The sequence below is a fragment of the Leptosomus discolor genome, chromosome 16 (assembly GCF_034619465.1).
Source record: "Leptosomus discolor isolate bLepDis1 chromosome 16, bLepDis1.hap2, whole genome shotgun sequence".
NCBI classification, from domain to species: domain Eukaryota; kingdom Metazoa; phylum Chordata; class Aves; order Leptosomiformes; family Leptosomidae; genus Leptosomus; species Leptosomus discolor.
Window position 1 is genome coordinate 4,986,524 of NC_141406.1, and position 22,626 is coordinate 5,009,149.

The window sequence follows — 22,626 nt, forward strand, 5'->3', positions numbered from 1 at the left end:
TGAATACATTTCATTTTCTTGCTTTACTTTTTTTTTTTTTTTTTTTTCTGCCTTCCGGATAGAATTTGTTTGTTCTTGCAAGTGCTAAACTGCGTTTCAGCTGCTGGATACAATTTGCCCAGTGCAGATGCAGAACATATCCTGGCATTTTGTAGGAGTCTTTTGTGTCCATAGATTGGATATAAATCATGTACGTGGTGGAAGTTAATCTGTGTCTGTCTTTTGTGAAGGTCGTTATGAGCACCTTCCCTGACTGAATGCCCTCAGCCATCTGTAGCTGCCACACTGTGACTCAGTGATTTAACTTCACGTTTCTCCCTTATGGTTTGAGTCACCCATGAAATGAAACAGTTCTTTTTTTTTTTTTTGATTTCCACAAATACGATTCCAGTCAGTCTGGTTCTGCTCTGCTGCCCACAGCACGTTTTGCTGCAACATGGGCTTCACAGTGAAAAGTAACCCCGTCTATTTACACTGACGTTCGGTCTGTTGTCTCTGTTGTCCGGCAGATGGTAGATGATAGCTCAGAGCAAATAAATCTTGTTGCAATTCCCGAACTAGATGGCAGATGGCGTCAGTGGAGTTGGTGAAAGATGAATGCCAATTTGAGCCAGCTCCTCTACTGTTCTACTGGCATCGTCATAGAAGCAGATAACCATCCTTTCTGTTAGTAAATGCTATTTAGAGTAACAGCTATGATGTTGATATCAATTTCCTGGATAAATCAACACAAGCTAGTTTTATAAAAATGGTTCCTTTTAAATGTTTGGAAGCTTCCTGAAATTTGTATTTTGTTAAATGCTTTTAAACCAGCAATTTTTCTTGTCTCCTTAAGCTGCTCATTTCCTCTCATGTGCCACAACAGCTGTTTATATGGCTACATGGTGAACCAGCTCAGGGACCTGATCCAAATGAAGAGTAACTGGGGGGTTTCTTTGCTGTATGGATTGTTTCACTGTAATGACACAAATATCGACGCAAATACAGCAGACAGATGTGAAATGGGGACTAGGAAGAACTGGTCAAGGGGTACCATAGCGTCATATTGGCTGAGTGTTCACTGAGCTGTAGTTTTAGTATCTGTTTTCCAAGTTAATAGGCTGCTTAGAATGAATCCTTTTGACAGTGAGAAAAATCATAGTGTCTTAAGTCCTAATCAGAACTTACATATAAATTTTCATTACTCTTAAGTCCCTTATTAGTCTTTATTTAGGTTGGTATAAACTGAGTAAACTGAATTTTTCTCAAAAACGGAGCATCTCTTCAATAGCTATCATTTTATCTCCTTCCACAATGAATAAAAACGTCCTCACTATTCTTTCTTAGTGAAGTATGGACCAAGGTATATCTTACAGGTTGAAGCGTAATGGGAGTTGCTGCCTTTTCAGGACATGGTAGTTTTAAACAGTCTGTAATTAATGTATTGGACATATTTAGGGGCACTCAAGGCTTAATACTTTTCAAATATTTAGCTTGTCAAGGGATAAAAAGATAGTTTGTATTTGCTGAATCAAGAAGATCAGCTGTTCAGTTTCCTCCTCGCCCCCTGGCAGAGAGGTGAAATGTGTACTGGTAGTTTATGCCTAAACACGTTGGAACTGGAGTAAATTGTATCATGATTTTCATAAATTACTTAGATTCTTTAGAGCCTTAGATAATTAGAGTCTCAAATATGGGTTCTCTTCTTCCACCAGGTGAAAGCTGTTGTTATTTCCTTTCTTGTTGCTCCTGTGTTTTATGAAATAATTCTTCTTAACTTAACTTAACTTGTTCGTAAAATGACATAACCAATAAAAAGGTTCTGGTTTTGGGTAGTGGATGTATTTAAACATACTTAGCTGCGAAGACCTTCAGATTAGCAAGCTAAATGATTACAGTTGACTCTCCTTTCTTTGTTATTTGCTTTCTTATGGCATCTACTTTTCAAGATGTGTTTCACCGTTTTGAGGAGGTTATTTTTGTGTGTTTTTTAGCTTCTGAACACTTCTGATGAGATGTTAGAGTTTCATCCAAGGTGTCAATTTTTTTTTTTTTTCTCATTAGATGGTTTTGTGTATTTTTCTGCAGAACCCTGAGTTTTTTCCAAGGAGAGAAATGCCATATTCTTAAAATGTTTGCATGCTTTTGATTTATTTTTGAAATGAAAGTGAAGTGCATAATTGCTTAAAATAAAATACATATTTAATTCTTGTAGGGATGAACCTCAAAACTCAGAACAAGGATTCCTTGGAAGATGCTGCCTCTAATTCTCCAGATCCAAGTAAGCAGGAGAAAGGTTTGGAAAAGAGTTTGCACGGGTGGGAAGGTAGGGAGGGAAGGGGCTTGTACGTATATAGAGGCATCAGGAGGTGGTAGGCAAGAAACTGAGGAGTCTACTTGACGTTTTGCAGTAGTTTATTTTGCCCTGCTGTAATTTGCAGAATCTCCCTGTACTGAGTGTCTCGCTGTGATTGCAGTTCTGTATCTCGGAAGAGTATGTGAAACTGCTTGTCGTATCGCATCTGAAATTCTTTCCTTACCAGACACTGTTATGCCAAAAGTTAAAGCTGCTGAACTCTCATCTGCCTCTCGATATGAAAAGTTTGCTTGGCAGCAGCTAATTGAAGCAGAAGTAGTGCAGTCAGTTTCTGAATTTGGTACCGTTTACTGAGAAATGTCCGTCTTCGTCTGATACAGAAACAAGTTTGTGACTGCTGAAGAAAATGTTATAGCAGTCTGTCCTGTATTACTTTCTTGTGCAGTGTTCCTGCCATTAATGTGAACATTTTTAAAGTAAAATAACTTTCTGTCTGTAGGATCTCTATGACAAGAAGTTAAGAATTGATAGTTGGCCAAGTGCCCTGATATAGATTGTTTGAGGCAGGTTAGAATGTAGTGCAGTGGTGAACTGATGATTTGATATAATTTCATTAGCTCTTGCTTTATAATGTCTAGTTTTAGATCTCTGTCATCTCAAAACTGCAACATAACTCTAGGAAAGGGTGTGGGGAAGGATTGCTTTCCAAGTTACTATTTTTCTGGTCTTCCCACCCCTCTGGATCTGTCTTCTGTTTTTATAACTGTAGAAATACTCCCTTTTCTGCTGTTGTACTATTCCAGAAAGAGGCTGGTCTGTCATTCTTTCTCTCCTCAACCCCAGCTCCTTCTGCAGTTGTCTAGGATGCAAAGCTGGTCTGATTTTCTTGTTCAGACTTGGAATGCTGATCCGTTTTATTAATGATGAGTAACCGCACCTGACTTGCTGTAATTTTGGAAGAGCAGTGACAATGTCAGCTCTAGCTTTCAATCAACAGAAAATTAAACGTATTAACTTTGATTGCCATTTGCATGATGGGATTGAATTAGCATGTGCACTGCATTGTTTAACAAACTCTGTCTCTTTCTCTCCCTCCCTTCTTCCCGTCCTACTTTCCTTTTCCCTTCCCATTCCACCCCCTTTTTGTCCCTGTTGACTTTATGCCAACTTTGTTTTTGTCCCTCATTCTTTCTAACTTTCCTCTTCGCACATTTCTTTCATCTTCCTCTGCACCCTGTTTTTTCATGGGTGACCATATATGCCCCCATTGTCTGCCCCCCCAATGATACAACGAGGCAGTTCTGACGCTGTCTGCTCCCCCCGTAGTGCCAGGCTTCTGTTGTACAGTTGGAGTGGACTGGAAATCTCTCACTACTCCGGCATGTCTCCCTCTTACCACGGACTACTTCCCCGACCGCCAGAGTCTGCAGAATGATTACACTGAGGGTTGCTATGATCTCCTCCCAGAAGCTGACATTGACAGGTTTGGCCAGCACCTTCTCTGTAAAGTAGCTTGCATTGAATCAAAGTGCTTAAGGCGCCCTTGACAGAAGAGGAGCATTTTGGAGACTCTACCAGAGAAAGATGAATTGCTAACATAGTTAGCAGCAGAATACTTAGATTTTTTTTCTTTTTTCAGTGGTAACTTTGCACTTTTTCTGGTGTTACCATCTGACAATATTGTGTGCTGTAGATTTTATGTTAGAAATTGTTTATGTGCAAAATTTTACATCTCTTCTCTTGTTCTGTTGCGTTTCAATCAAAAAAAAAAAATCAACCTCAAGCTACCATCTTTGTTAGTCTGTTTTCTAGCAAGTATTTTGGAAACACTAAGTGAGCAAATGCTTGTGTACACACAGTGTTTAAGATGCTTATCCTCACATTCAGGGATATTTAGTTTAAAGAATCTTGGTGGAAAATAGTGTTACTGGGATAAATAGAACTTCTTGGTTTGTCTTGGTGGTCTCTGGTAACTATTCTTTAATAGGGTTGGGTTTTTTTCTGAAGCTGTCTCATTTTCTTAAATATTTTTCAAACTTTCCATAACTTGTAAGACATCAGAAAGACCTGTGCATGTTGCTGCTCTATGGGAACAAACCAATAATATTAGTCAGGGTGATTGAAATACATAGGAAAAGGCAAAATTAGTGAAGAAACACCTAAAAGAAATGTCAAACATCCCTTTATAGCAGGAAGGCGAAGTTCAGAGCAGAAGTAGTTGTAATAAGATGCCATAGTGATGTGTCTTTTAACCTTTCTCTGCTCTAGACTTCCCGCTGTGGGAGAGGGTGGAGCATTGCCTGCACACTTGCAGTTCTGAGCTCTGCTGAACGTTTACAAACTGCACTGGGATTCTCTACAAAATGCTGTAAAAGTGATCATTGGTGAATTTATTGGAAGTTTAACAGTGGTTGTAAGAAAATTTGTTACTAGTTGCAAAACTGCTTTCAAAGACATTAATAAGTATTGCCAGACAGCTAATCATCACCTGTTTAAAATCAAGGTACTCATTTTTCCTCTGCCGTTCCTGCAGGTTGTTTTTCACAGGTAGAGGGCTCCACTTGCACAGAGCCCAGTGCAGGCATAAAGCCTCCGTTAGGAAGCGCAGAGCTAAGAATAGGTGTGTGGTCAGCTTCCTTATTCTAGTCTCCTTAACCCTTGTGTTCAGGAGGGATGAGGAAGGAGTGCAGATGACAGCCCAGCAGGTGTTTGAGGAGTTTATTTGTCAGCGTCTCATGCAAGGCTATCAAATTATTGTGCAATCCAAACCACAGAAACCAGCCACCACTGTGCCACCCCCGCTCAGCAGCAGTCCCCTTTACAGTCGAGGTGAGTGACTTTGTGTTGACAATTCAGTCTTTTGTCTTTCTCTCCTTCTGCCAATCCCAATAACCTCTATGAAGCAGGCATAGATGCTCACTGAAGCTCTCTGTTCTTTTTTTCTTGTTGTCATCATATGAAAATCTGTGCTGGGAGACAGCGTGATTTGGGGCAGCACAAACTGCTCAGCTGCACCATGAAGGGACAGGTGCAGGATTTTTGAACTGTAAAAAGAAACTGGCCTCATTCATGATGGTGAACCCAAATGAAATAGGGCTTGGGTGCCGTTTGGGTGGATACATCTTAAACACAGCTCCCATGATGACTGCAGGGCAGGCATATCTCTAGAAGAAGACAAAGCCAAAGCTCCCAAATGTAGGTACCTAGAAGCAGTTTGTTAACTCAAAAATAGCTGTGAAGATCCCAGGTAGACAGGTAAAGTTTCATTGTCCTGAAACCACAAGTCATCTAAACCTGGTTAAACCCCAGAGGACTGGAGTGGCTTAAGGGGGTATTGCATCCCTCCAAGATAATCTGACTTAGTGTTTGACTTCTGCCGCCTTCTGCGTATTCTCTAGACGTGTCGGTGTGATACAGTGTCCACAGAGCAGGGGATACACCTGAATGGAACATGGTTGTTATTCACTGGTTTGGGAACGGGCAGCAAGGCTGCTTTGGTAAGTGCTGAGCTTGAGGGGTTAGTTCCGGGAATGAAGCACAGAGAGGAACTGGAAGTGGAGCCCAGCCTTACCATCATGCCCGCCAGTTTCTCAACACTTCAGATTGTCTGTTCTCCAGCTGGCCTGACTAGAGAAGGTCTATATTGGTGATGCATGAGTTGCGAGTGCCCTCATTCCTCGGTTGTGATACTAGGCAATTTTAACTGTGAGAACAAAAGGCTCACTGTGCATATGTTCCTTGAAGAGGTGGCCTGAAAGATGGCTTTTAGTTTGTCTTGAGTTCAGAAGCTCAGTTCTGGCGTCTCTTTCTATAGGTACAGTTTGTTGACAAAGTTCTGGCTATTGCAGTAAGCTGAAAGGGAGTGTGGTTTGCTTTTTACAATTAGGTCTTGTATCAAGAAATCGACCTGAGGAAGAAGATCAGTACTGGCTGAGTATGGGCCGTACTTTCCACAAAGTAACATTAAAAGACAAAATAATTACTGTGACTCGATACCTGCCAAAGTGAGTATCTCTGGTTGAGCAGTTTGCTCTCAATGTTCAGATGAACGTGCTTTTCCAGCTCCTTGTACTTGCTTGAAAGAACATACTGTAGAACCTTCTTTCTCTTTAGGAGAAGAAAGAGAAGCACTGCTATTGATGGTGATGAGATTAATGTTTGCACATTCTCTTTTAGGTATCCGTACGAATCTGCTCAGATAAACTACACTTACAGCTTGTGCCCCTCACACTCTGACTCTGAATTTGTCTCTTGCTGGGTAGAATTTTCCCATGAGAGACTAGAAGAGTACAAGTGGAATTACTTGGATCAGTATATCTGCTCTGCTGGCTCTGAGGATTTCAGGTGAGAGCTCCTTTTCCATCTGGACTGTTGTGTGTCCTAATTGCCTCTTTTCCTTTTTGACCTAAAATTTCTTCAACAAGTTCAACCCAGAAATGCTCAGTACTCCAGGGAGAGTACCTGGCCTGCTTTCACTTGGATGGCGCTAGCAGCTGTTGCCTTGCCGGAATCTTTCTCTGTGTTGCTGTTGCATTATCTGATCTTTGATACAAAGTCTTGATCGCAAAATTTAGCGTGAACTACTTTTTTTTTTTTTTTTTCTCTGCTACAAGTGCAAAGAAACACGATGGCATTTTTGTACCACACAGATGCTTTTCTTGGCTTCTTACTCATTTCTGGATATGACTCAAAACTCCCATTTAGTTTGAATCAGTTGAAGACTCACTTGAGTCCTAGGCTTAGCTTGACTGTAGTCCTACTCCTAAGCTATGTAGAGCAGGGCTTCTTATTAGCAATGTGGAATATCTCCACTCGTATCAATAGCCTTTTCGGTATCTTCTCTCAACAAAACCAGTCTGTCTTTATTTTTGTTTCCTTTTGGATCTCAATCAAAATTTCTCCTACTGTAATGTGTACCTTTCAAATTCCTTTTTCTTTGCTTATTTTTAGAGAAAAAGCCTTTGTAGCTATCTTTTACGTAAAAGAAAATACATCTGTATGATACAATTGCTCTGATTTTGCCTTGTTTTCTCTCCTGCATATCAATGTTGTACTGCTTCCCAGTGATGTTCATATTGCTGACCATTCCTTTGCCTGTCTGTTCTTTCCCACTCAGGGACAGCAGAATGAGACTGTCAGTAAACTCACTGACATTTACAGCAGATAGATAAGTATTTTACTTACTGTAAGGTCCTTCATAGGAAACTCTGCTGAGCTCTGTCCTGTCTTCCGTGTTCCTTCAGCCTTATTGAGTCACTGAAATTTTGGAGGACCCGCTTTCTGCTTCTGCCTGCCTGCATCAGTGCCACAAAGCGCATTATGGAAGGAGAAGTGCACTGCGATGTGTACGGCGACAAGCCCCGTTCTGACGAGGAGGAGTGGCAGCTCCTGGATGGATTTATTCGCTTTGTGGAGGGTTTAAACCGCATTCGTCGACGCCATCGATCTGATCGAATGATTCGAGTGAGTCAGCTTTTAGTTGGGCGAGAAGCTGAGTTTGAGTTTTATCTGAACCATCTAATGAAGCATTAGCAGAGAGACCCTGAGACAATCCAAGCAAGCTGGGGTGGTGTATGTGTGCGTATGTATGGGTAATCCACACGTAAAGCAAGTGCTGACTGACGTACTGTTTCAGATCTCAAATAGTATGACCTTGTTAACACCTTGCTAGTCTTGAACTAATTAAATTTACCTGGAATGGGTATCCCATGCTGCTGTGTCTGGAACCAGAATCAGGACAGTTAGCTCACCCAGTGAGAAGCCAAGCTCTTCTGCATAGCGTAGGCATGCCTTGACCTCTTGGTGCTCTGTTTTTTCCTCAGCTGGTCTTCTCGTACCACAAGCCTGGTGCCACTTCTTTGCAAATGTGTGTTGCTTTGTGCTGTGGATATGGTTATACAGATTATCTGGGATACAGATAGTTGATAAAAAGGGATCTGTGAGGTAGTGAAGATGGTAACTTCTATCTGGGTTGGCTGTGTGCTGCAGACTTAGGGAAAGGATTGTGAGAATAGAACCGTATGGGTGAATTCCTGGTGAGCAGTAGTTTCAAGAGGGTGATGAGAAACTAGTTAGTGTGGATCAAATTCTCTTCCAATTCACACACTGTATGGGGTAGTTTATTTCAGAGCAAATCCACCTTTTCCAGAAAAACATAAATTTTATGTTGAGAATAGCATCCACACAAGATGCTAGGCTGTTCCATTTCTTGTGTACGTATGGTTTAACTTCCTTTTTAAAGTGTACCTAATCAAGCCCTGCTGACGTGAGGTGTTGTGTTCTGGCTTCTTAGTTAAGCCTAGCTTGATTAGGTCTTTGCTTTCGTTTTTTGTTAGAAAGGGTCTGCCATGAAAGGCTTGCAGATTGCTGGTCCAATTCCCACCCACTCTCTGGAGCAGTCTGGGCCTCCCATTGGGAAGAAGGGAACCTCAGCGCTCTCAGCCCTGCTGCAGATGGAAGCCAGTCAGAAGTGAGTCTCTACAACTAGTCTGTATGAAGAGCACTAGAACATCCTTCCTGCATATTCCACCGGGGCTGGCTAAAGCAGATTGGGGAACTTTGCCTTGAAAAAAGGGATGTGGGATCCTGCTTCTTTAGTATCCTTGTGGCGGGGCTGGGGAAATACTGGGGGTTTTCGGTGAGTTCCTTGTGTAATGTTTCCGTTAATAGAATGAATACTGCAGACTAGAAAGGAGCATGGAGACTAGAGAAGTGAATGTCCAGTAATTTAGAAGGAGCATCTTTTTAAGTAGCATTTCAGTCTGTAACACATCAGATTTGTTACCTGTTTGTGGTTTGCCAGTACAGTTGCATTCACAAAAGAGCTTAATTGCGATGTAAGTGTACACAGGTACATGACACCAGTTGAGTGGTCTCAGTATAAACAAATACAGCCTAAAGAAAACAATTTGTTTGCTCTGATAACATCTATTAAAATACCTGTCAAACATCTGAGGTTCTTTTTCCGCTATTGATCTAGAATGGTTCAAAGAAACTCAGAGCCCTAATACCAGATATGCTGTAAACACAATTTAAAACATTGTTTCTGTTAAATACATAAGATATTTTAGTATTTTTTTTAATGATAAGGTAGTATTACACATGCATGATACATCTGAGTAAGTTCAAGGGTCCATGTTGTTTATGTGGGGTAAAAAGTACTTACAGAACATTGGACTGACTCTGTGCTTCAGAGTGTGGGAGAGCAAATGTCTGAAAATACAGTAGTACCCCTCTGCTACAGTTGCCTTCAAGTGGAACCTGACACAGAGTGTGTTTGAACAAACTCTGGATTCTTTCCTTTTGTTTTAGGACTCTGGGGGAGCAGCAAGCAGCAATGCTTTCTGGGAAAAGCTCTGGGCAGCCTTCGGAGAGTGGGAGCATTGCCATCACACCCACCTACATGGACAGCCCTCGTAAGGTAAAGACTTTCTGGTCTTTCTTTAGCTGCTATTGAATTTCTCAAATAATACAAGATTATTCCTCTAAGCACATGGCTACATCACACCACATCTTGCTCTCTAATCCAGCAAGGACTGGATTTAAGCCTTTGTGTGCAAGGGTATAAGAAGAGGTTGGGACACAACCATCCTTCGATTCTTTAACACTGTGACAATGAGATGGAAGCCCTGGGATGTTATCTCAGTGAGTTTTGCTGATTTCAGTGGTATTTGTTAGCTAGTCCATTTCCTTTTCCGGTAGCGCATTTCATTTCAATCAGGGTTTGATTTTTAGATTTAGTACAGTGCTGTCTGCATTTATATGAAGGCTGTTTTTAAGACCAAAATCAAGCTCTAGACTGTGACTGTGTGAAGCCTCAGTGGAATTTTAACAGCAGGAACTCCAGTCACTTGGATCTGCTTCGAGGAGAGGATGTGTTCCTGAGCAATGATTTAGATGTCATTCCTGGCTGGAATCCAGGGTGGAGAAAACTATCTTCCTGGAGCTCTCTTCAGACACTTAAAGAAAAGACTGTGCTATCCCTCAGCCTTCTTGTCAACTGTCCTGTGAGTGCCAGGAGAGCAGAAACTCCACCTCCAAGTCCAACCAGAAATATTTGATTGTTTTTCTGTGTTCTGGCTTGAAGGTCTTTCAGCAGAAGTAACGAGGAACTGAACCAAGGTGCAACGCTTAAGCGTGACCTGTTTTTGGGTTCAACAGTTGAAGTATTGCAAAGAAAAATTTCTCAGATTGCCCACTATCAACTTAAGCGTCTCTTTCAGTTTTTTTTTTTGCTTTGCATCTAGTGTTTTTGACATCCACCTTTTCTATCACCACCAGGAACGAGCATGTTGTTATTCTGGAGACATGGATATTGCTAGTTGAAGTGATAGAATAACTGCAGTCGTCTTGCTGAGAGACACCTATTTGTAGAATGAGAGTGTTTCCAAAACACAGATGAGATTCTGGAGCAGGTCATGCTAGGCTTGGAAAAAGTAGGTGCAGAAGGTGACTTGAGGCATGTTTGCAAACTTCCAGATCATCCATCAGGCTTTGCATTCTCCTCTTCTACTGTTTTGGAAAATCAGCTTCGTCAAACTTCGCTCTTTAAATACAGATACTGTAAATATCTCTTTCTACCAGGAAGGCTGGTGAAAATTCCACGTAGGACACAGGACAGAAGAACGCTGCGTCTGGTTGTGTGTGGCAGAGGGAAGAAGGCAAAATTTGATCCCATAGCAATGGCACATTAGTGTGTTGGAAACAAAGTAACAGACTTTGTGCTACCAGGAAATGCTAATAAGCAAATGCAATCTTGTGTAATTTTAAAAGTAACTATATTCAGAAGCCTCTCTGGAGGGCGAACTGGAGAGAATCTGGAAGAGTGTGTTATCAACAGAAAGCCTTTCACGCTACGATCGAAAACACTCCTATAAATATTTACACATAGGGACTGGGAGAGAAGCAGTTGGGATCTCCCAATTGATGGCTCACTCTTGTTGGAAAGGTGCTGGTGGACAGGTTAGCCTTATCAGGCAACTTTGTGCTCACTTGGAAACATCTGCAAGAGTGTGCCTCATGTTTCCAGGACAACACAACCCCTTCAGGGCTCACCAGCGTGGGTACATCTCTTGGCTGTCCCGAGACTTGCAGCCAAAGTACTGACAAGTTGCCACAGGTGTGTGCTCTGGCAGCAGCCCCGGGAGCAGGTGCTTTTCCAGGCTGCTGTTCAGTGCTGGAGTTATTCCAGAACAAAACTGAGCCATTGGCTCCGCCTGTGCTTTGTTTCAGAGTAGAACTGACAAGTCGCTTCAGCCCATTACTGGGCAATACAGTACGATGTTAACCCAGGGGCTTAGCTTGATGCATGAGCTGTTTGGGAAGCCTTTGCCCTTATGGATATACAGGGTGCTTGGCTCTGCTTCTGCACTGCGTAAATTGCCAGCCATATAACCCTGGCATTGATTCTTTCCAGAAGATGTTTTATATGTACATACCAGCGTAAGCATCGTCTTAACCACAGGCTAGACAAACTATTGTGCCTAGGGAACAGAATAAAGAATTGCAAATAGGGAACGAAAATCTAGTTGAGTTCCACTGCATTGTCTTATGTGATAAGAGAATCTTGACACATCTTTGAATAGCAGCCGGGGATAAATTCATCCAGGGTTTGCAAGTAGGCAGGGAACATAGCACAGGCAGTATCTGTTTAATTTTGCATGAAGTATTAGACACAATGTTGGAAAGATCTTTGTGATGAATTTTTCTTCCCTTTCCTTTGCACCATACCAGACCTGCATTTGAGAGGAAGACTGTGCTTCTTGAAAAGAGCTTCCTTGCCTCTCCTTCTTTATCATTTGAGTGACTGACAGACTAGAAAAAAAAAGTTGTCCTTCTTCTGGGTATTTGTCATTACACAGGCAGTTTTTGTATCACTACTCAGCTTTACATTTGGGATGGAAACCCACGTACTTTAGCGCTCAAGTCTTTCTCCTGTGAAGTGTGGAGGGAAGCCTGTCGTTTCAGTTGGCTTCTGATCAGTGTGGTTTTCAAAACTTTGGAAAAACATCTGTGCTAAGAAAGAGCAGTGTCTTGTTACAGAGAGAAAGTAAGGGTATGCATTTGGGTAACTCCTGATGCTCTGCATTCTGCTGCATCTGACGTTCTGGGCCTGTTTGGGATTTGCATTCTCGTCATGCTTTCTCTCTGTGGTCATTTCATACTTGCACAACCTTGTATTTGCTTTTCTTCAACTTCTTGTTCCTGTTGCTGTTGCCATTAATGGGCCTACTTCCTCTGATGCCTTCAGGATGGGGCCTTCTTTATGGATTTTGTTCGCAGCCCACGTACAGCTTCAACCTTCCACTCACAGGTTAGTTTTGAATGGGGTCTTGTCATCGCTGGCTTTTGGACTGAGGTGATGGAGAGCATTTGTTGTCCTCAGCTTGCCACGTGGGGAACCTGACATGTGTTCAGATCTGCGCGTTGAGAGGGAGATGCGCGGCCGTAGCAGGACAAAGTGGCTGGTGGTGGTGGATGTGACTGTTTCCTTCCACCATTCCATGTTTGTGATGTGCTTTGGATGTCCGTGTGCCCTGCCCTAATGTCCTTTGCAGTACTGTCTTGTCAACTACTGAAGCTTCTCTTTTTGTGTTTCAGTAAGTACTGGTTTTCCATCTTCCCTTGCTAAAAGAAAATTAGAAATGGCAACAGCTTACTCATCTCATCCTTGGCTAAATTTCTTCCATGGCATTTGACTGACAGGTGGCTCTGGGGAGATCCAAGTCAAATTGGGTACTTGGTTTCTTAAATGACTGAGGGCTGAAAATATTGGTGTCATCTTGGTTTAAAAGGGTCATAGTGACAGCAGTTGTTTGGACACTTAACAGCAGTTCGGAGTTAGCAATAACACAGTGTGTCCATAGAAAATACTGCTGGTTGAAGGGAGCTCTGAGGAAGTAGCGTGGATTTAGCTGGCTGTGGGGACTGTAGATTCCACACTGGAGCATCTGCTGGTTTTGGCTGCCCAAAAAGGGACATCTGCCATTGCAGAGTGAGAGATCTTTGGGATGTGAGAAATGACATAACTAAAGGACTCTGGTCTGGCTGTCAGACCTAAGTCAAACTACCAGCTTTCTGTTTTTTAGCTGTGCATGTGCTGTGGATTCATCATGGCAGATCAGCCCTCGTATTTACACCAGCTTGAGTTACCGAGTTACGCTGCTGTTCGTGTTCCTCCCCCCACCTCTCTAGCTTTTATATAATATGCCTTTCCTGAACCATACGTGTTAATGACAGATGGCAATTACAGCCTGTACTTTGCTGAATCTTGCAGCATTCATGTTCTTTCTGAAATGATTTTATGTTAATTTTGTGAACTATTCAGTCTACTGTTGGAATAGTGCAAGTGTTCCTGCGGGAGGAAAGTGTTCTTGTTGTCTTGGAGACATAGGTGTGGGTGGGTGCCAACCAGCCTCCTGATACTACCCTAAGAAAAGAAAGAAGATGAGCTGATTTTGTGCATTATGAAACTTGAATTCTGTGTGATAGATTTGCATATTTTTGTCTGAGAGTTAGAGTTGAAACTATTTTTTCTAACTGCTTACTACTTTCCCGTAGTGATTAACTTTCCTGTTCTGTCGGTTGCATGTTTATAATCACAGTTACTGACTCGAGTTGAAAGTGTCAGGTTGGGACTGGTGTTGCTGGTTTACCAGTAGTTCTCTGAACACAGTTTGTGGCTGGGTTTCTAAATTTTGTGTTTGTCAGTAGCTCTGTAGTGAGGACAAAAGTAAGACTGTATTTATCCTTTTCTGCGTATGCTTGTTCTTGCCTTATAGTATTGCTAATTGTTGACTAACTTAAGCTGAGGTACAGATGATGCAGGGAGGGGAGAAAATGGGAAACAGATTACATCATATATTTCATAAAGGTGTTGCTGTGTTTACTCCTTGCAGGTCTCTATAGATCAGTCGGTTCCTGCAGCCTCAGATGGCAACACATTGATAAACACGGGGCAGTTACCGGATAGGGGCAACACACAGACCTTGGGAAGTTCCCAGAATGTTGCAGACCAAGGATATAGCACAGCTGCTGCTGCAGAGGGCAGGTAAGAAAAGCACAGCAGTGCTCTACTGCAGTTCTGTGCAGTTACACTCCCCTTCCTGGTGTCAAGGAATGGGCACTTAAATGGGAACCTGAGAACGAGATCTGCTGTGTCTGTCAGCACTAGAAGGCACTTGTCACAAGACCTCACTGCAGCATTTCCACATGCAGAAAGACTGGTAGTAAAATAAGCCTTGCAACCCAGTTTTCCAGATCTGAATTAACACAAGGCCTGATTTCCCCACCCACAAAAAGAGCTTCATTCTTCAAGAAGTGAAGAGTGAAGAAATTCCATTTCTGCAATCTGTTAGCAGAAAACCAGGCTTTGAATTGACATCTGTCTTCTGTCTGTTTTAGCGAAGGGGGGCCCTACAGGTCTGATTGGATCACGTAGGTTGATGAAACCCAGGAGGTTCTAACCTGGAGTTGAGACACTGGGGAGGAAGCAACATTAAAAATAAACTATATTAGCACCTGTTTCCTGTGGTTGTATATTACAGTAAAAAAAAGGCTACCTCAAAATGTTTGCTTTCAGTTGCTCCTGAGAACACCTGTATGTAACAGAGTGTGCATTGGGTCAGTATAGCAATGACCTGATGACCTCGGGGGGGGGGGGGGGGGGAAATACAGGTCTGATGCTTTTAGTTGTCCCTGTTGAGACGAAGAAGGAAATAAATGTGGCAAAGTCATTGTTGGGAAGAGAAGAGAGACCATTTTTCTTAAATGTACATATTTAAACAAATTGGCTGCTTTTAATTTTGAACATGTTTCTGTTTACTTCCCAGCTCTCAGCAGTGTTCAGCAAGCACTCTGACTTCCTCCTCCACCTTGATAGAGATTCTCGAAGCCATGAAACACCCCACGTAAGTTTTTAATATAAATACGCCTAACATCTGTCCAGATGTTTTGTAAGAGGACATGAGGCCTGGAGTCACTCAAAGGAAAGCCCCGTGTCAGCTGTGGAAGAGTTTTAAGCTTCCTTTTGTTATTCAGTTCCAATCTCTCCAACAAGGCATTTTATAGAAATTGAGGTGTGAGTATTGCTGCAGAGACTTCAGTTAGTAGAATCCCAGAATCTTGTCAAAGCAAGAATTCTCAGTAAGACACTAAAGTACTGTCAGTGTCAGCTCTTCATCTTGTTATCAGAAGCTAATGATAGGTCACTCTGGGGCATTGTTTCTTGCCCTGTTCTTATCCCCCTTTTTTTTTACCAGAGGTGATTTTTGTCTTTGTCACTTAAAAGAGCTGTCAGTCAGTCCGTGTTAACGTGTGTGATTTGCTGTGGTTCAGCACAGGGATCCAGCTGCTCTCTGAACAGAAGGGCCTCTCTCCATACTGTTTCATCAGTGCAGAAGTGGTTCACTGGCTGGTGAATAACGTGGAAGGTGTGCAAACCCAAGCCATGGCGATTGACATAATGCAGGTAAGAGAGCTCTCAAGGGCTGTATGGAGGGTCAGAAGTACCTCACTCTGTGAAGAAAGTAGAATCGTAGAGGAAAGCATAGCAATAATTTCTGTTTCTTATTAAAGTCCTTTTATTGAGAGGTACTAAAAACAGTGTTCCACAGAATACGAGGTAATGATGACATTTTTTTGGATTCCCTATCACCAAACAGCAACATATGCTTCAGTAGTAATGTGTATTATTTTTTCCCCTTTTATACGATTACAGTTCTGTGTCTAACCTCCAGTTAGCTAGCAGTTACCAAGAACTCTCCATTGTGTTAGAATTGAGGCACTACAGCGTGATTTGATTTTGGTTTTAGTTTTGTTTTTTCTTCTGTTAATTAGTTAATGAAGTTGTAAGAACAACAGCATATGGCCTCTCTTTTATGGATGCTGAAAAATACATACTTTATACAAGATATACTGCTTATGGTTGTGAATGTTTTTCTTTGTTATTGAGCTGTGTCAGGGGCAGAAGGTTGGAAATGTTTTGGAGTTCATTCCTCTGCTGAGATCTCATATCAATTAACAGGGAACAAAGAATGTTTCCAACCTCTTACCTTCCTATAAATCCATCTATAAAACCAGAGCAGGGTAAGGGAAGAAGGCAGACATCTGCAGAAAGGTCAAATGCGATTTCTCAGGGACATAAGGACTTGCTGCATTTACTGAATATCAAGAGAGAACATTGCTGATATTCTCGTTAGACACATAACTGGACAAAAAGATGTCAAGAAAAAGAAAATAATTTCCTAATGTTCTCTAGCAGCCTTTTTATGTAACTGGAAGAATGACTTCGCCTTTTTTATCGTGTTTGCTCTGTTCTCTTTTTTTTTGTTGTTGTTCAGAAAATGCTAGAAGAGCAGCTTATTGTCCATGCATCTGGAGAAGCTTTACGAACCTTTATTTATGGCTTTTATTTTTACAAGATTGTTGTGGACAAAGAACAAGACCGAGGTCAGCATTGTGTTATTACAAGACTTTCTTCGTTATCCCGTTGCCTAATCTCTACCTGTGCTTGATTCTTATGGGTGCTGCAGCAGAAATGCATTTTGGGAGCAATGAAAAACACTGCTCTAAAGAGGGGGGGGGGGGGGGGAAGGGAATTGCAGACATCATAACCTGATTTTTTTTCCTTCCTCTTTTTCAGAAAGAACTACATGTCTGTCTTGATCTTGAACACTTGTTCTAACTGCGATCTGTCCTTCCTCTTGCTTTTCCGTTCAGTGGGCATGCAGCAGCCTGCCATGTGGCACACTGCTGCCATGGATGACTTCTCCGCCTTCCAGAGGAAATGGTTTGAGGTGGCGTTTGTGGCAGAAGAGCTCCTGCACTCGGAAATCCCGGCCTTTTTCCTGCCCTGGCTGCCCAGCCGCCCAGCCTCCTATGCAAGTAGGCACAGTTCCTTTAGCCGCAGTTTCGGAGGACGGAGCCAGGCAGCTGCACTATTAGGTAGATGCACAGCACAGGTGACAGCTGGGGAAGTTCAAGGGGATAGCTTGAAAGGGGAAGAGCAGCCAGCCAAGGGTATGATCTCACGTGGACCAGCAATAAAGCTGCAAATTTCATGCTGGCCTTACATGTGTCTTGCACATGGACTTGTTCTCATACGGTGGAGGTGTGTTTCACTGGCTGAGCAGGCAATTTTTGCTTCTGAGTGCTGGAATACAGTAAAAAGTAGTCTTTAAATATTCCTTGTTCCTGAACCTCTCCCTATGCCATCCTCTAGAATTCGGAGAGGAAAATACTTTGTCTCCATGCGGATCCAGAGAGACTCTTCACAACCTGTGATGAGCATGGAGGGATAAGTTGTGAGAACAGCAGAGCAACCAAACTGTACTTAATATGACATGTCTGATTGCTTCTTAATGGCGAAAGCCACGGTGAGATCCAGATGTGTTAGAAGTTTTCTGTGATGTGCTGGAGGCTTCTCAGCTGATCTGAACCACGTGTAGCCAAACTCTTTATATTAACGTCTGGGAAGCCCAGCTACAAATGGTGCCTGCAGTACGGAAGCAGTAGGGTTTGCGTATGGAAGATCTTGCTGGTGGGCAAGATACCATTCTAATATCTACAGTTCTGTAATGTGTGAAGTATAACACTGACTGCCACTAACAGCCCGTGAAACATACTGGCTGCATGATTGACTGTGTTGCTTTGTCAGCTTTTTATTGCGTTTCCAGGCCAGCCTGAGTCACTTGCTTTTGTTCCTCTTTCCTTGTTTAAAATTACAAGAAAAATCATTGCTATGGAACTGCAACTTCGGGTTTATTTAGATGCATCTTTTAAAGGCCTGTCAATTCAGGATAAAACAAAAATTCTGCTGTTCTGTTTTGTATATTTGACCTTCTGAAGAGAAGTGACTTACTGCTGGTGTGGTATCTCTTAAACCTGAAGTTACAGTAATCCTTGTGTATTTCTGAAAGCCTTGTGTGAAGAGGAACAGCATCAGAAATGGGAAAGCGTTAAGGATAGGAAGTCTGAACTAATGGTTAATTCCCTGGAGCCAACATATGTAGGGTATTTTTCCCTGTCACACGATAAATCTGTTGCCTTGGCTAGTACCCAACCTCATTAGCTCAGTGATTGGCCAGAGCTGAAGCCTGAACGTAGGCTGGCGTGAAAGTACTGTGAAGGCTGGAGGCGCTTGGGCCAGATCCTATTCCTGCTTTGATCTCTTACTCACTGTTTAGCCCAAGAAAACCACATCACTTTTCTATGGCTGTCCTCTTCGGTGAGATGACAAGACAGACTCGGTAAGCTCGCACCTGGGGAAACAGGCAAAGAAAGAAGGGTGCTTTAGTGCCCCTCTCCGCCTCTTCCTTAACGCCAGCCAGGAAAGAGTGTATTCCCTCAGCATGTGATGTAGTTGCACACCTGTGTGGCCCTCCTTTTTCATTTCAGTTGGAATTATGTCCTATATGCTATTTAACTAATTTGCAGTCCTTGGATGAATGAAAAGTGCCTCCAGATTGCTCACATGCAGTCTGGTTATTCCGGGAATAATAGTTTCTTGGAGAAAAATCCAATGTGGAACTTTTTTCTTACAAAGGAACTGGTTTAATTGATGTTTCTGTGCTGTCCCTCTTCTAAACAGTATTAAAAAAAAAAACCTTTACCAGTTCATCTGAGGCAAGGAGCTTTACTAAACCCAGATGACCTCTGGTCCACGTGACTTCATTTGTTCCTCTCTTGGCTTTGATTTGGTTGTGGTTTTCATTTCTTCCCCTCCCCACCTTCCCTAAATGTCAGGCTGTGACATAAAACTGCATGCAAGCATTGGGAGCTCTGGAACAAGCTCCATGTGTCCCTAAAATCTTTATCCCTCCCAGTTCCCCTGTCACTTGCCAGTGATTGTCCCCTTTCCCTTCCCAGTGGAAGTCTGACCTGTGATATACCTAATCTTGTCCCTTTTGATTTATAGCAATGCATGCACTAGCATCTGTAGTCACGTATGTAGCGTAGTCTGTGACTGGAGAATAACCTGCCTGCTCCTCTCCGATTTACTCAATCAATCATTAGTTAAATACTCAATGGTACAAGACAATTGGGAAGCAGGTGAGTCCTCTTAAAATCAGATCTATGGAAGCCAGAGTTTATGTTATTAAAATTAAGTTGGTTTTAATCTGAAGCTTCTGAATTCAGACACATGGGTATTTCTCATCTGTTTTTAAGGTCCTTTCGATTAGCTCACCTGGTTGGACTGTGTTCCTGTTGCTTTATCTGTGACTTACAGCAGCAGACAAGGTGGAGAGAGAAGCTCCAGCCCTAATGGGGAGTCTGCATTATCTGGAAAAAGGAACAGTCTAAGGGAGCAGGGAGCTCATTCTTCACAGTGTGCTAGTTGGGGCACACTGGACTGTGGTGTTATCACTGACCTCTTGGCTAACGACCAACACCCACTTGACTGAGCTGCTTTCGCTTTACGGCTTTTGGGGTGTTGTTTTCCAACGTACTTCTTTACAAAACTGGCACCATAGCCTGCTAACCACGAGCATTGCGTTCACAGTGATATTCCACTGAAAAGGAGCAAGAAAAAGAAAATTACAAGGTGTTGGTCTGTCAGATCAACTCAGAAATTGCAGATGATATATTTCCCAAAGATAAAAATGGGTCTTATTTACAACACAAAACTGGGTGATGTTCTTCCACTTTTATTGGGGTTTTCTTTTTTTTTTTTTTTTTCCCTTTGCATGTTCCTAAGCTGCAGTAATAGCAGTGTAAAGGATTTTCTTATAATGTTGAAAATTGTCTCCGGCTAGCTTACAGTAGAAGTGAATGTGGGAACTTTCCATCCACCTTGAGGAAGAACTTCAACCATATATTTTTTTTAAGACCATTAAGCCATTAAATTGTAAGGTCATTTAAAAGCTGACCATATAAAAGGGTGCGCATCGTCCTCTACTTAAGCAAGAAATAACAATATCCATCCCTCATGTGTGCAATAAAAAGAAGGGCAGAGGTTTTTCATTAGTGTAGTATTGCAGCCCTTTGTTTTGTGTCAATTTTTAACATTATAGAAATGTTAAACTATGTATTTGCTTAAAGAAAAGTTGAAAATAACGTGGTTCATAGCAGAACTTTGGTCTCAAAGTCAGGGGATCTGGGTTCTATCGCTGGCCTTGCCATCTGCTGTATGACACCAGCCAGGTCACTTCCACTTTTCTGTGCTTCTCTTCCTCTCTTGCCTGATATCGGAGATCTTCCTTCACCGGGATGCTGGGGTGTAGGGCACAAAGGGAGCTGGATCTTGGGCACTGTCCCAGCACTTACTGCAAAGCCACAGAAGGTATTGCAGTGATCGTAACGCTGCTGCAGGAGTCTTGGCTGACTTTTCGTGCTTTTACGAAAAGCGTTGGATGTGCAGTTTTAGCAATGCGGTAATGTGGGATACTGATACGGGGTTAAAGAAACAAGAAGTTTAACTTCTAATCTTCTTTAGCTGTGGAAAGTCCTGGAATGCTCCTGCCCTGCATAACAGCACCCTGTTGTGATTTCTGGTGGGGGCATATAGAAATATTAAACAAATTTGGAATGTCTTGGGTATGAAGGAGCTGATGTTGTCTAGCCATATTTAATTACGGCACCAGTCGCTTATTGATTAGCTGCTTGACTCTTGGTTCCGTCTCTTTATTGCAGTTGAAATGTCTTTTGACTGCTTGAGGAGGTAATTCTGTGGCACAGACCCCTGACAGGAGAAATACTTCAGGTTTTTTGTCTTTTGTGATCTGGATGAGCAGCATTCTGGGACTGTTCTGCTAGCCCAAAAATCTTTGGGGAGGAGTGGGAGGACGAATTAATTTCAAATAGCTTGTCTTGTTTCTTCTCTTCTCTTTGTCCTGTCTCCCACCCTCTCTTTAATGCATCTTTTAAATATACCCCTGTTCCTTGGCTGCGTAGCTGCCACAGTGCCCGAGCAACGGACAGTGACGCTTGATGTGGATGTGAATAACCGCACTGACCGCTTGGAGTGGTGCAGTTGTTATTACCATGGCAATTTCTCCCTGAATGCTGCCTTTGAAATCAAGTTACACTGGATGGCAGTGACTGCAGCTGTTCTTTTTGAGATGGTAAGAGTCCTTGTGTTCTGGGTGGCCGCAGCAAGGCCCGTCTGGCCTCTGTATCCCTTAGACTACTGGGGACATTGTTGTGGGAAGTATTAGGAGAGGGACAGTGGGTTAGATCTGCCCTTATTTCCATAAGTAATTTTACTGTTTGCATTGCTGCATCTGGTCAGCATTTGTCACACTATCTGTAGTCATCCTGTCTGCAGGATGGTGTTCTGCTTTTAGTGGGTTTCAGGCACGGTGTGCAGAGATCAGGACAGGTCAAGGTGATAAATTTAAGTCCTCCTTAGGCAAATCTTAAGCCCTGAGTTGGGTCTTTGGAAAGGAATGTATTTCACGTTGCATTCCTTCTATCCCCAAGCCTGAAAACCTTAAATCTTAGTGGAATTGCTTTCCTGACAGGGCTTTTCCAGGCAAAGTGTTCTTCCTGTTCAGCAATGCTGCTTAGATTTTTTTTTTTTTTTTTGACTTGTATTTTCAAATTGAAATGCTTTCAGCAAGTGGTTTGTGTCACTTTTTAATGTCTACATTTTTTTTGTTTTCCCTTTTGTAGCTTTTATAAAACTCAAATTATTTAACACCAGGTTTTACCCCACCCAGCCAGACAGCGCTAGGTGATTGTTTTTGCTTTTATTTAAAATCTATTGCACTGTTCCAGTAAAGCAGCAGTGCTTAGCCACTGATGATAAGTAGGCTGAATCAGTTCCTGAAAAATGTCCTATTTTAAAGTGCTTTCTGATTGATGTGGCACTTCAGAAAGGAAAGCCTCATGTCTTGTGCTTGTACTGCTTTGCTTACAAGGGCAGTTGTGTGCTTGCCATGCAAAGCAAGCTGAGCCTGTGGGGAGAATTGAGCGTGTCTGATCTATTCTCGGGGAAGGAGTAGCTCCTATGCACATAAGTGCCCTTCTTCACTTTGACATATGTCGAATGATTCATTGTTTGAATCTTTTCGCAGGTTCAGGGTTGGCATCGGAAAGCCACATCCTGTGGTTTCTTGCTAGTTCCAGTCTTGGAAGGCCCGTTTGCTTTGCCCAGTTACTTATACGGAGACCCACTTCGAGCTCAGTTGTTCATCCCACTCAATGTGAGCTGCTTGTTGAAGGAGGGTAGTGAGCATTTGTTTGACGGTAAGAAATGTCCTTTGGTTTACCCCTTGGTATACTTCTCTGCAAGCAGGTCCCTTCTGGCGTGTAGCTGACATGAAGAACCTCATTTACCAGGCATGCAGTAGCTGGATGAAGGGCTTGTTTTCCATTTCAGCAGCCGCCCT

The 22,626-nt window shown here is 42.4% G+C and overlaps 1 protein-coding gene across 1 annotated transcript in view; it reads left to right on the forward strand.

The window, feature by feature from the left end:
• Positions 1-22,626, forward strand: part of DEPDC5 (DEP domain containing 5, GATOR1 subcomplex subunit) — a 47,722-nt gene that overhangs the window by 21,229 nt on the left and 3,867 nt on the right. The window contains exons 25-40 of the mRNA XM_086474331.1: positions 2,195-2,260; positions 3,623-3,779; positions 4,965-5,125; positions 6,183-6,300; positions 6,473-6,640; positions 7,540-7,759; positions 8,632-8,765; positions 9,608-9,716; positions 12,546-12,608; positions 14,194-14,345; positions 15,127-15,204; positions 15,632-15,764; positions 16,636-16,744; positions 17,015-17,239; positions 21,188-21,357; positions 22,312-22,483. Coding sequence (XP_086330457.1) covers positions 2,195-2,260; positions 3,623-3,779; positions 4,965-5,125; positions 6,183-6,300; positions 6,473-6,640; positions 7,540-7,759; positions 8,632-8,765; positions 9,608-9,716; positions 12,546-12,608; positions 14,194-14,345; positions 15,127-15,204; positions 15,632-15,764; positions 16,636-16,744; positions 17,015-17,239; positions 21,188-21,357; positions 22,312-22,483 — 2,235 coding nt within the window. The remainder of the gene's footprint in view (positions 1-2,194; positions 2,261-3,622; positions 3,780-4,964; positions 5,126-6,182; positions 6,301-6,472; positions 6,641-7,539; positions 7,760-8,631; positions 8,766-9,607; positions 9,717-12,545; positions 12,609-14,193; positions 14,346-15,126; positions 15,205-15,631; positions 15,765-16,635; positions 16,745-17,014; positions 17,240-21,187; positions 21,358-22,311; positions 22,484-22,626) is intronic.